General features: G+C 35.1%; 1 protein-coding gene across 1 annotated transcript in view; it reads left to right on the top strand.

Moving 5' to 3' along the window:
- Positions 1-2,321, top strand: part of ZNF354C (zinc finger protein 354C) — a 15,909-nt gene extending 13,588 nt beyond the window's left edge. Inside the window, exons 4-6 of the mRNA XM_008585250.1 lie at positions 923-1,624; positions 1,877-2,173; positions 2,296-2,321. Coding sequence (XP_008583472.1) covers positions 923-1,624; positions 1,877-2,173; positions 2,296-2,321 — 1,025 coding nt within the window. The remainder of the gene's footprint in view (positions 1-922; positions 1,625-1,876; positions 2,174-2,295) is intronic.
- Positions 2,322-11,992: the final 9,671 nt, after the last annotated feature.

The raw sequence follows: 11,992 nt of genomic DNA, 5'->3' as shown, positions 1-11,992 counted from the left end.
GAAGGTATGAAAAAATTGTTATTCCTCCAATAAGGGATAGAGTGTTGTACATGGCTGATGTTCATGTACGTTACACCATATTTTCCTCTTCTTTATAATCAGCATCTTGAACTTAGATCAAATATCGTCAACACAGTCATGATTGAAGGCTTTTGTAATTTTTAAAATCCAAGTGTCTTCTTTTTAACAGATTGTTGTTCCCTTTCACAGACTATGGTATGAAATCACAATCACATATGAAATCACAATCACATATGAAATCACAATCACATATGAAATCACAATCACATATGAAATCACAAAATTTTTTTTAAAAATTCAAATATCTTAAAATTATTGTGTGTAGTGTTTCAGAGAGAGCATAGGAAAAAATATAATGAAAGCGATGTGAGTAGGAAGGAGAAGGTAAAGACAAGTTACCTGCTTCAAAAAAATTCAAATATCTTAAAATTATTGTGTGTAGTGTTTCAGAGAGAGCATAGGAAAAAAATATAATGAAAGCGATGTGAGTAGGAAGGAGAAGGTAAAGACAAGTTACCTGCTTCATTGCCTATTATATGCAGAGTGGGAAATGATGATAAACTGAAATATCCCTTAGTATTCAATTTGTGCTTGTCATTTGACATTTTTTTCTGTACCCTCATACCTTCTCAGCCTGTTCTTTTGTGTCTAACTTCTCCCAATCTTTTCATTTTCAGTGTTAATTTGCCTGGTGTATTCTCCCATACTACTCATTAACCTATTTACCTCTCTTTCCATTATCCCCTCCTGTTTTTCTCCAGATTTCAGTTTATATTTGAGATCAGGTGGTATCAAACCTCTTCTATATGTACTGTTGTCACTTTTATTGTCCCAGTGATACATCAGTTTGTCTCTTCCAGCAGAGGAGGTATTAATCATTAATTCTACTGATTCATTTCAGGTTTCAAGACTTGGCCTGAAATAGAAACATTGCCTCCCAGACAGGACATTTTTATAGAAGAAACATCTCAGGGAATAATAAAGAAAAAATCTATTAAGTATGGTCACTGGGACATCAACTTTGGAGAAGCTGTGGAATTTGAGAGCAGGATAGAACAGGAGCAAGAGAAGAAACCTCTTAGGCAGATGGTAGCCTCACATGAGAAAACCATCAGTGGAGGTGAAAACCATGCAAATCTTGAATTGGGGAAAGGCTTATTCATAAATACAATTCTTGTTAAACAACAGAGTGTTCCTATAGAAAACATACCCAATATGTATTATAGTTTGGGGAAAGATTTTAAGCAGAATTTTGATCTAATGAGATGCTTCCCAACTTACCTAGGAGAAAAACCTCATATCTGTAATGAATGTGGGAAGAGCTTCAACCAGAGTATTTACCTTATTGAACACCAGAGAATTCATACTGGCGAGAAACCCTACAAGTGTAATGAGTGTGGGAAAACCTTCAGCCACAGATCATCCCTTCTTGCCCATCAGAGAATTCATACTGGAGAGAAACCTTACAAATGTAATGAATGTGAGAAAGCATTTAGCAGCAGTTCAACCCTTATCAAACATCTGCGAGTGCATACTGGAGAGAAACCCTATCGATGTAGAGAATGTGGTAAAGCCTTTAGCCAGTGTTCAACCCTCACTGTACATCAGAGAATTCATACTGGAGAGAAACTCTATAAGTGTGGTGAATGTGATAAGGCCTTCAATTGTAGAGCAAAACTTCATAGACATCAAAGAATCCATACAGGTGAGAAACCCTATAAATGTAATGAATGTGGGAAAGGTTACAGCCAGTTTACATCCCTAGCTGAGCATCAGAGACTTCATACTGGAGAACAATTGTGTAAATGTTTGGAATGTGGGAGAACTTTCACACGCATATCAACCCTTATTGAACATCAGCGAATACATACTGGACAAAAACCCTACCAATGTAATGAATGTGGGAAAACCTTCAACCAGTATTCATCCTTTAATGAGCATCGGAAAATTCATACTGGTGAAAAACTTTATACATGTGGAGAATGTGGGAAAGCCTTTGGTTGCAAATCCAACCTTTATAGGCATCAGAGAATTCATACTGGAGAGAAGCCCTATCAGTGTAATCAGTGTGGAAAAGCTTTCAGCCAGTATTCATTCCTAACTGAACATGAGAGAATCCATACTGGAGAGAAACTCTATAAATGTATGGAATGTGGGAAAGCCTACAGTTACAGATCAAACCTTTGCAGACACAAAAAAGTTCACAATAAAGAAAAACTCTATAAATGGAAGGAATATGGGAAACCTTTCATCTACAGCTCCTCTCTTACTCAGTATCAGAGATTTCTGAGAGGAGATAAGCCCCCTGAGGTTTAATTAATCTCTCAAATAAGCCAAGACTTCTCACTGGAGAATAAGCAGGATAATAGTAAGTGGACATAAACATGTTAATAGGCTAAGTCTTTTTTCTTCTGTAGGAAATATGCTAGTTAGTACTAAGTAATGGTAAACCTGATCAGTGAAAATATGAATAGCACTGACTTGTCAAATTTAAGAAGAACCATAAATTCTAAGGTTTCTAAAAATCTGTAAATTTTTTTAAATCACAGAAAAAATGTAAAAGGCCTAGCTTTTTAAAAATGGCATGAAAAATAGGTGAATATAAGTTTTCTCTCATTAGACCATATACCCTTTCTAAGAGTAGGCTTCAATATGTGAATTTTCTTTTAAAAATAGTCATCGAGTTGTTAATGATGTTAATAAGTGGGGAGCCTTATTTTCTACAATAGCAGGTCAACATAAGCTGTCCTTTTCATAAGAAGAAGCTAAAGATAGAAAGAAATTCTTTAAATTTATCTCTTCACATGGAAAAATAAGGCTTTTTATGAGTTGCATCATCATCAAGTTATATATATAATATACACGTGTACACATATGCACATACACAGTTTTAGAAGATATATTTTTTTCAGAAGCCCTTGATGATTAAAATGCAGTTTTATTAACTTTGAATTCAGTTTTTTAAATTGAAATGTTGCCCAAGGGGAGACTCTCTTCCTTTTACTTTCTGTATTATTTCTTAATTTGATATGGTTCTATATAACTGAATAGAGTCTTATTTAGTATTATAAAAGGTGGAGTAAAATGAAGCAGATGGAAAGACTGTCATGCCAATATTTTATCTGTGTACAAGATATATATTTAACAGAATCATAGACTATATACCTGGCAGCTTATTAGAGCCAGGAGAGATTTTAGTTTAATTGATTATAGCCTTTCTTTTTTACCAGTAAAGAATCTGAGGTTGGTGGGCAGAGTCAAGACTAGAATCTAGGTCTTCAGCTCTGGTCTTCTATGAAAATTACTGGTTAATTTCTAACCTCAAGTCCTAAGAGTACTTTTTGTTTTGTAACCTGGTTAGACACAATTGCAGTAATTTAATCAGTTATCTTTTTATCTTTGAGTGTTTCCCCTGACTTTAATCATAATAATTAACTTATTTACAATCAGACTCATTTTTGTTATGAGTCCCTAGTTATACCTGCTATCACAATAACTGTACTTAAATCCTCAAACCTGGCTGAGGTCCAGATGGTGTAACTGCTTTTTGGGGTTTCACATAGAAGGTTGCCTTTTTTTATTACACATCTTTTAGGAATTCTTTTGTATAAAGTTATATATGAATATTTTATCATTAAGCATTCTATTCATCACTTTAACATTTTAATTCCCCTGGGCTTATTTCTTCCAGTTTTATATTTGACTTTTACAATTGTTATAATTTTTAAAATTGTTCTAATACAGTTAGCTAGACTCTTCTGTCTGAGAAGGGTTTTAGAATTAAACTCAAGCATTCAGCATAGAATATTTCTTAATTGATTTGTTTTAGCTCATCAGAAGTATCATTTTATGTACTATTTAAGTATATTTACAAGGAAAATGAGGCTTTTAAACAGATCTCAATATTTAACATTGTACCCAATAGCATGCTGACTACCTAAATTTTGTTTTCTAAATGCCATTCCACACTAAAAGAAACCAGAGCTCTTTGGAGAAATGGCTGATTCTGTGTTTGGAGCAGGAGAAGTGTAAAGTGTACCTGGAATATCTTTTTAGCAAAAAAAGCAATATAGCATTCAGAGACTAATGGCTTGTTGTGAAAAGGACACAGGAGCCAACTTGACGGTGCTCCCACCAGCCAAACCGGACAATTTATTTTTATTTTTATTTTTATTTTTCTTTTTGTCTTTTTTCGTGACCGGCAACGGATCGCAACCCTCAGTGTCGTTCCCGTACCGGACCGGGACCGGCAACGGGATCGCAACCCTCGGTGTCGCGCCTGCACCTCGCTCAGCCAGTGATAGGGAACCGGTCTGTACGTGGGATCCGAACCCTCGGCGGGAGCGCCGCTGTGCTTCCCAAGCGGCGCACTGTAGCAGTGCGCCACCGGGCCGGCCCCAAACCGGACAATTTAAAAATCAAAAAGATTACTAGAGGTGGGAAAGGTGGAAAGGAGTTAGGGAGTAATTGGGTAATGGACACAAAGAATAATTGCATTTCGTAATGATGAACATGCTAATAATACCAATTTGGTCATCACATATTGTACACAAATACCAGACAATTTAAAAATCAAAAAGATTACTAGAGGTGGGAAAGGTGGAAAGGAGTTAGGGAGTAATTGGGTAATGGACACAAAGAATAATTACATTTCGTAATGATGAACATGCTAATAATACCAATTTGGTCATCACATATTGTACACAAATACTGATAGTCAGCTTTGTACCCCATAAGTATGTATAATCAATTTTGCTTCAATAATAAATAAATAAATAGAAAATTTAAAAAAATCTCTCTAATTAGTTATAACACACTAAGAAGGCAAAAAGGCCCATAGTGATAAAAAATAGAGAAAAAATAAGGCTCCTTATAAGATCATTTGAAGAATGCTATCTTTTAAATGTGCATGGAATGATAGATTTAAAAAGTCACAATTTTATAACCCTCAGTATAATTAAGTCTCACAAATCAATGGATGGTTAATCCCATGAGGTGAAAAAAAAAATGTTAAGGAACACTACATGGTGTCTAAAGATTACAGATACCAATTGCAAAAGAAAGATTTGCCTTTATAATGAGATCTGGCTGTCAAACAGTTTCACAACTTGTGGGACAAGTTGACATTAAGTGGCTATAAAAGGTGTTTGGGGAATATTTGGGGAAATATGAATCTGGAATGCATACTAGATAATGTGGTGTGTTTAATTTTGCTATAAGTGATAATGGTATAGAGGTTATATAGGATAATGTCCTTATTCTTAGGAGGTGCATGCAGAAGTTTTTAAGTTTGAAAAGTCATTATGTCTGTAGCATATTTTCAAATAAGTATGGAAAAAATTAGTCAACTGTTGAATCTTTGTGGTAGATATAGAGATGCTCAGTAGTAATCTTTCAAACTTTTCTGCGTGTTTAAATTTTTAATAAAAACTGAGGCAAAAAGTGATTGGATAATGTGATGAACGTGAAGCTTCCAATCAGAATTCTCCCTCTATATTCTCAGAAAGTTCCTGTTTGAAGAGTTTATCCTCCAGAGATGTAATAATTGGAAATAAAATAACTTTGGGTTGGTACTGGTTCTACTTTAAATGGAGTAAGCACACTTCACCTTACCTCTCCCACTAAATATAACTAATGCATGGGGAACCTGAAAGTAATAGCAGGCAGATTTGGGAAGGAAGTCAGAATTTGAAGTAACACCATTCTGGCACTCCCAGTCATTCCTGTAGTGAAGACAGTGGTGGTTGAGCAGACATCTCAACCTCTGAGAGAAGGGAACCCTTATCTCTGGTCAGAGAAACTGTGGGCCAATTGTGGATCAAAAAGGGTTGGGAGAATTCCCATTGTTTTCTCTCACTTTCTTCCTGCTTCTTGGACCTGGAGGTGGATGTATCCATGAGGTGTGTAGCAGAGAGGAGAACCTAAAGCCTTGGATTTCTGACCAGAATACCAGGAAGAGGAAGTGGCTTCTGGGAGCTGGAAGGTGGCAGGGTGGTGACAGAGAAAAGGAAACTCAAGAAAGTGATTTCATAAAGTTGTTTATGCAATCCTGGGCTCATCCCTGATCAGTACATGTATAGTCTAACTCTTAACAGGGTAGATCGTTACTCAGGTCTGACACTGGCCATATGGGATAGATCAAAATAGCACTGCAAATGCTTAGAAAACTGAACTGTCATTAGAACCACAGACTACAGGAGGTGAATTGGAACTGATGACCACAGTCTAACCAGGTGAACAGCCTACTGAAAAAAAAAATCAACATTTTCGAGAAGAATTAAATACTTGCAGTCTCATAATATTCAAAATGCCCAGGATGCAATGCAGATTTACATGAAATACATAAGTCAGGAAAATTTCAACATTTTGTAAGGAAAAAGACAACAGACACTAACCCCAAGATTATGTTGGAATTATGAGATGATGATTACTACAATATTTCAAAAAGTTCTATTCCAGAAATGAATGGAAATGTCAAGTTTTTCAGCAGGAAAATAGATAATATTAAAAAAGGAACCAAATGGAAATTTTCGAACTAAAAAATACAACAAAAAAATTTACCAAAGCAATCTTTGGAAGGACTCAATAACAGAATTGAGATGACAAAGAGTCAGTAAACTTGAAGATGTATTGATACATATTATCCAAACAAAACAAGAAAGAAAGAATACACAATCATGTCAATTTATGCAGAAAAAAAATTTGACAAAATTAAATATCCACTCATAATAAAAACTCAGAAAATTTAGAAATAAAAGAAAAACTTAACCTAATGAAGGGCATCTACCAAAAACCTACAACTAACATACTTGGTGATGATCAAATGGATGCTGTTAAAAATCAGGAACAAGTCGTGGATGTCCACTCAACACTCCTATTCAACATCATACTGGAAGTCCTTGCTAATGCAATCAAGCAAGAAAATGAAATAAAAGGCATTCAAATTAGAAAGGAAGAAATAAAATGGTCTCTATTTACAGATGACATGATTGTCCTAAGGAATATTCCAATGAATATCCCAGGGAATCAACAAAAAAACCTCTTAGAACTAATGAGTTTAGCAAGGTCACAAGATATAAGGTCAACATGCAAAAATTAATCATCTATGTACTATCAATGAACAATTAAAAAATGAGTTTAAGATACTCCATTTGTAATTTTTATAAAGAAATACATAGATAAAAATCTAGCAAACATAGGATTTCTATAAAATGATGATGACATCAAAGAAGACCTAAATAAACAGAGAGACATACCATGTTTACAGAATAGAAGACAATATAGTTAAAATGTCATTTCTTATCATTTAATCTACAGATTTAACACAATTCCAATAAAAATTTCAGTAGCATTTTTTGTAAATATAGACAAGCTTGTTCTAAAATTTATGTAGAAAGGCAAGGAAGTAGTAGCCAAAATAATTTTGACAAAGCAGAATAAAGTTAAAGGACTCAAACTACTCAACTTAAAAGTCCTATAACAAAGCTACAGTAATAAAGACACTGTGGTACTGGTGAAGGGATAGGCATGTACTTCAATGGAACAAAGAGTCCAGAAATAGACTGGTGGTTTTTAAATTATATCCTGAAATTTTTTTGATATGCTTTTCTCCAAGAGATGGAGCTTAATACCCTGCCCTTGAGTGTAGGATGGACTTAGTGACTCACTTCTAATAAATACAGTTTGGTGGAAGTGATGGTGTGTCACTTAAAACATTTGGCTATAAAAAACTGTGGCTTCTGTATTGTGCTTGTGCTCTCTCAGATCACTTGTTCTTTGGGAGGCCAGCTGCCATATCACTAGGACACTAGGACAGCCAATGGAGACTTCCATGTGGTAAGTAACTGAAGCCCATGGCCAACAGAGAGCAAGGAACTATGGTCTTCTAGCAATCATGTGAGTAAGCTTAGATGTGAATCCTCCCTCACTTGAATCTTCAAATAAGACTGTAGCCACAGCCAACAGCTTGCCTGCAATCTCACATGAGACCTTGAGCCAGAAACTCCCAGCCAAACCACAAAACTGGCCATCAGAAACTGGGTTGTTTTAACCTGCTAAGTTTGGGGGTAATTTGTTAGGCAGCAATAGATAACTAATACAGACTTTGGTACTTGGAGGTGGGCTACTGCCATAATTAAAATCTAGAATGTGCGGGCCGGCCCGGCGGCGCACTCGGTAGAGTGCAGTGCTTGGGAGTGCGGCAGCGCTCCTGCCGAGGGTTCGGATCCCATATAGAGACCGGTTCGCTCACTGGCTGAGCACGGTGCGGGCATGACACCGAGGGTTGCGATCCCATTACCGGTCACGAAAAAAGACAAAAAGGAAAAAAAAAAATCTAGAATGTGGAAGTGGTTTTGAAACTGGGCAGTGGGTGTTAAGCTACGTAGAAATGTGCTGATAAAAACCTAAAGTGCTTTGAAGAAATTATTTATGGAAGCTTGATGGTCTTTAACAAGGCTGTAGACAATGATTTGCAGAAAAGTGAGATAAATGTTATTGGAAACTAGAGGAAGGAAGATCCTGTCATGTAGTGGCAGACTGTTCAGCAACACTGTCACCTTCAGTAACATGGAAAGTAAAACATGCCTAATATAATCTCACTAAGGAGACTTCCAAGCAGAGTGTGGTAGGTGCCACCTGGCTGCATGCTTACAGTAAAACATGAAGAGCGATATAAACTATAGGAAATATTGTTTAAAAAAAAGGAAGCAGCACTTGGTGGTTTTGGAGATTCTCAGGCTCACCAAGACAACAATGTGCTAAAATTAAGATACCACTTCCTAGCAAAGTTTAAATTTAGGGTACTACCTAGAAAACACCCTCCAATGATGACGCTCAGCTATAATCAAAAAGAGAGATAATAAAAAGTAGTGACAAGGATGGGGGAAAATCTGAACCCTCATGCACTGCTGGTAGGAGTATAAGATGGTGCAGCCTCTTTAGAAAACAGACTGAAATTTTCTTAAAAGGATAACTAATGAGTTACTATGTGACTCAGCAATTCCACTTCTAGTTTATACTCAAGAGAAGTGAAAACACATCCTTACAAAAACTTGTACATGAATGTTCATAGTAGCATTATTCATAATAGTCAAAAAGTAGAAACAAACCAATGTTCATCAACTGATGAATAAGATGTAGCATATTAGTATAATGGAATATTATTTAGCAATAAAAAGAAATAAAGTACTGGTAAGTGCTACAGTATGGACCAACCTCGAAAACATTGTGCGAAGTGAAGGAAGCCAGTTAAGAAAGGACCGCATATGGTATGGTTCCATGTGTATGTGATGTTCAGAATGGGCAAATCCATAGAGACAGAAAGTAGATTAGTGGTTGCCAAGGGCTTGGGAGTTTGGGGAAAATGTGGGGTGACTGCTAATGAATAGAATTTCTTTGTGGAGTGACAAAAATGTTCTAAAATTGATATAATTGTTGCACAACTCTGAATATAATAAAAAGCATTGGTTTGTATACTTTAAATGGGTGAACTGTATGGTATGTGAATTCTGTCTCAATAAAGTTGTTGTAAAAAATCTATTATGAATGCTTATTTGTTAATGCTGATATGTAATGAATTTTATGTATTTCATCTTTGAAAATGTTCTTCCACAGTGGTGGGCATTGCCAAATACTGTTATCAGTCCATGAGCATATGATTTTAACTGAGCATATTCATTGCTTGGAAGGTATTTATAGAATTTTATTAGATTCTTCTGGTACTTTCCTTTTAGCACATCATTACATTACAGATGCACCACTTCCAATTGAAGGGTTAGATGGATGCTCCTCAATTGTACTGTTTTTAAGTGGATTTTGAAATATGGAAATTTTTTTGCATTTTTACTGAGATCTAAAAAGTGCTGCTGGAACTGGTGTTTGTGCTCAGAATCTATATGTTTGGAAAATATGTGGCAATGAAGATATCACTTCTTGTTTTAAACTTTGGTAGTATGGGAAGTATATAAAACACCTTGACATTACTTGTGATTCTTGTATTATCATTGAAATGACTTTACAGCAGAATAAGTTTTGCATATTTTCAATCTATATGTTTATAAGTAAATGGGTTTTTTGTAGACATATAGTTGGGTATTGTTTTTTATCTACTCTGACAGTCTCTGTATTTTAATTGGTATATTTAGACCATTCCAATTGAAAGTGATTATTGGTATCACTGAATTAATATCTACCATGTTCATAATTGTTAGCTATTCATTGCACTTGTTCTTTATTTCTTATTTTATTTCCCCCTTTTTCTGCCTTCTCTGATTTTAACTGAGCATTTTATATGACTCCATTTTCTCTGCTCTCAGAGTATCAGTTACACTTCTTTAAAATTTTTTTTAGTTGTCCTATAGTTTGCAATATACATTTATAACTAAGGTATGTCTACTTTCATGTAATACTATACTGCTTCATAGGTAGTGCAGGAATCTTAAAACAGAATGCTCCCAATTCTTCTTTCCTATCCCTTGTAATATTGCTGTCATTTATTTCATTTACCCACATGCTATAATCACTCATTGTCACTCTTATTATTTTGGACAAATAGTTATCTAACAGATCAATTATGAATAAGAAAAAGATTTTCTTTTACCTTCATTTATTCCTTCTCAAATACTCTTCCTTTCATTGTGTAGATATGTTTCTGACCTATATCATTTTCCTTTTCTCTAAAGAACTTCTTTTAACATTTCTTGCAAGCCACGTGTACTGGGGACAAATTGCCTGTTTTTCTTTGTCTGGGGAAGTCTTTATTTCTCCTTCAATTTTAAAGAATAGTTTTACTGGATACAGAATTCCAGGATGGTGGGTTTTTTCTTTCATCACTTTATCTACTTCACACAACTCTTCTTGCTTTCATGGTTTCTGGTGGGAAGTCTGCTAGAATTCTTACCGTTCCTCTATAAGTAAGGTGCCTTTTCCCTCCAGCACCTTTCAAGATTTTTCTCTTTTTCATTGGTTTTCTGCCGTTTGAATATAATGTGCTTAGGCATAGATATTTTTGTTATTCATCCTGCTTGTTCACTGAGCTTCCTTGCTCTGTGATTTGGTGTCTGTCATTTGATTTTGGAAAAATTCTCAGCCATCATTACTTCAAATATTTCTTCTGCTCCATTCTTTTTCTATTCTGGTATTCTTATTATGCACGTATTATTCCACTTGTAATTGTCCCACAGGTCTTGGATCTTCTCTCTCTCTCTGTGTACATACATTTTAATTTTTATTGGGCAAACTCCTAGGTATAGGGTTGCTAGGTCATGTGGAAAGTGAATGATTAACTTTATAGGAGGCTGCCAAGTAGTTTGTCCAAGTGGTTGTTCCATTTTGCATTATCAGGAGCAGTCTGTGAGAGCTCAGTCCCATTGCTCCACATCCTTAGCAGCACTTGGCATTGTCAAGGTTATTTGTTTTGCTTATTGGTTTTTCATTTTAATTGTAACAATAGGTTGGCTATGTTATTTCACTGTGATTTTAAAAAGCATTTCTCTAATAACTAATGATTTTGATCAACTTTCTGTTCGTATTTGCCATCCATACATCATCTTTAGTGAAGTGTCTTACCCATTTTGGTAATTCTTTGATGCTGAGACCTAAGAGTTATATAGTCTGTAAACAAGTCTCTCATCAAATAAGTGATTTGCAAATATCACAGTTATGTGGCTTTGCTTTCATTTTTTAATAAAATGAAAGTGTCTTTTAGTAAAGCAAAAGTGTCTTTTAGTAAAGCAAAATTAATACTACTGCATTCAGATACAAATATATCTGAATATATAAGTCATGAAACATATGTATTCCAAAGAGCATTTCATAGTAACTGATAATAAGCATCCTTTGTAATGCTTCAGATTACTAAAACAAAAATGTAGTGTGCCATATAGGGCTGATATTAGAAGTCCATTAGTCTTTTTGTTTTATAGATCATATTTAAGAAATCTTTGCCTAACCCAATGATATAAAGATTGTC

Source organism: Galeopterus variegatus, unplaced genomic scaffold, assembly GCF_000696425.1.
Source record: "Galeopterus variegatus unplaced genomic scaffold, G_variegatus-3.0.2 Scaffold3506, whole genome shotgun sequence".
Taxonomy (NCBI): Eukaryota; Metazoa; Chordata; class Mammalia; order Dermoptera; family Cynocephalidae; genus Galeopterus; species Galeopterus variegatus.
This window is presented reverse-complemented; position numbering and strand designations above follow the sequence as displayed.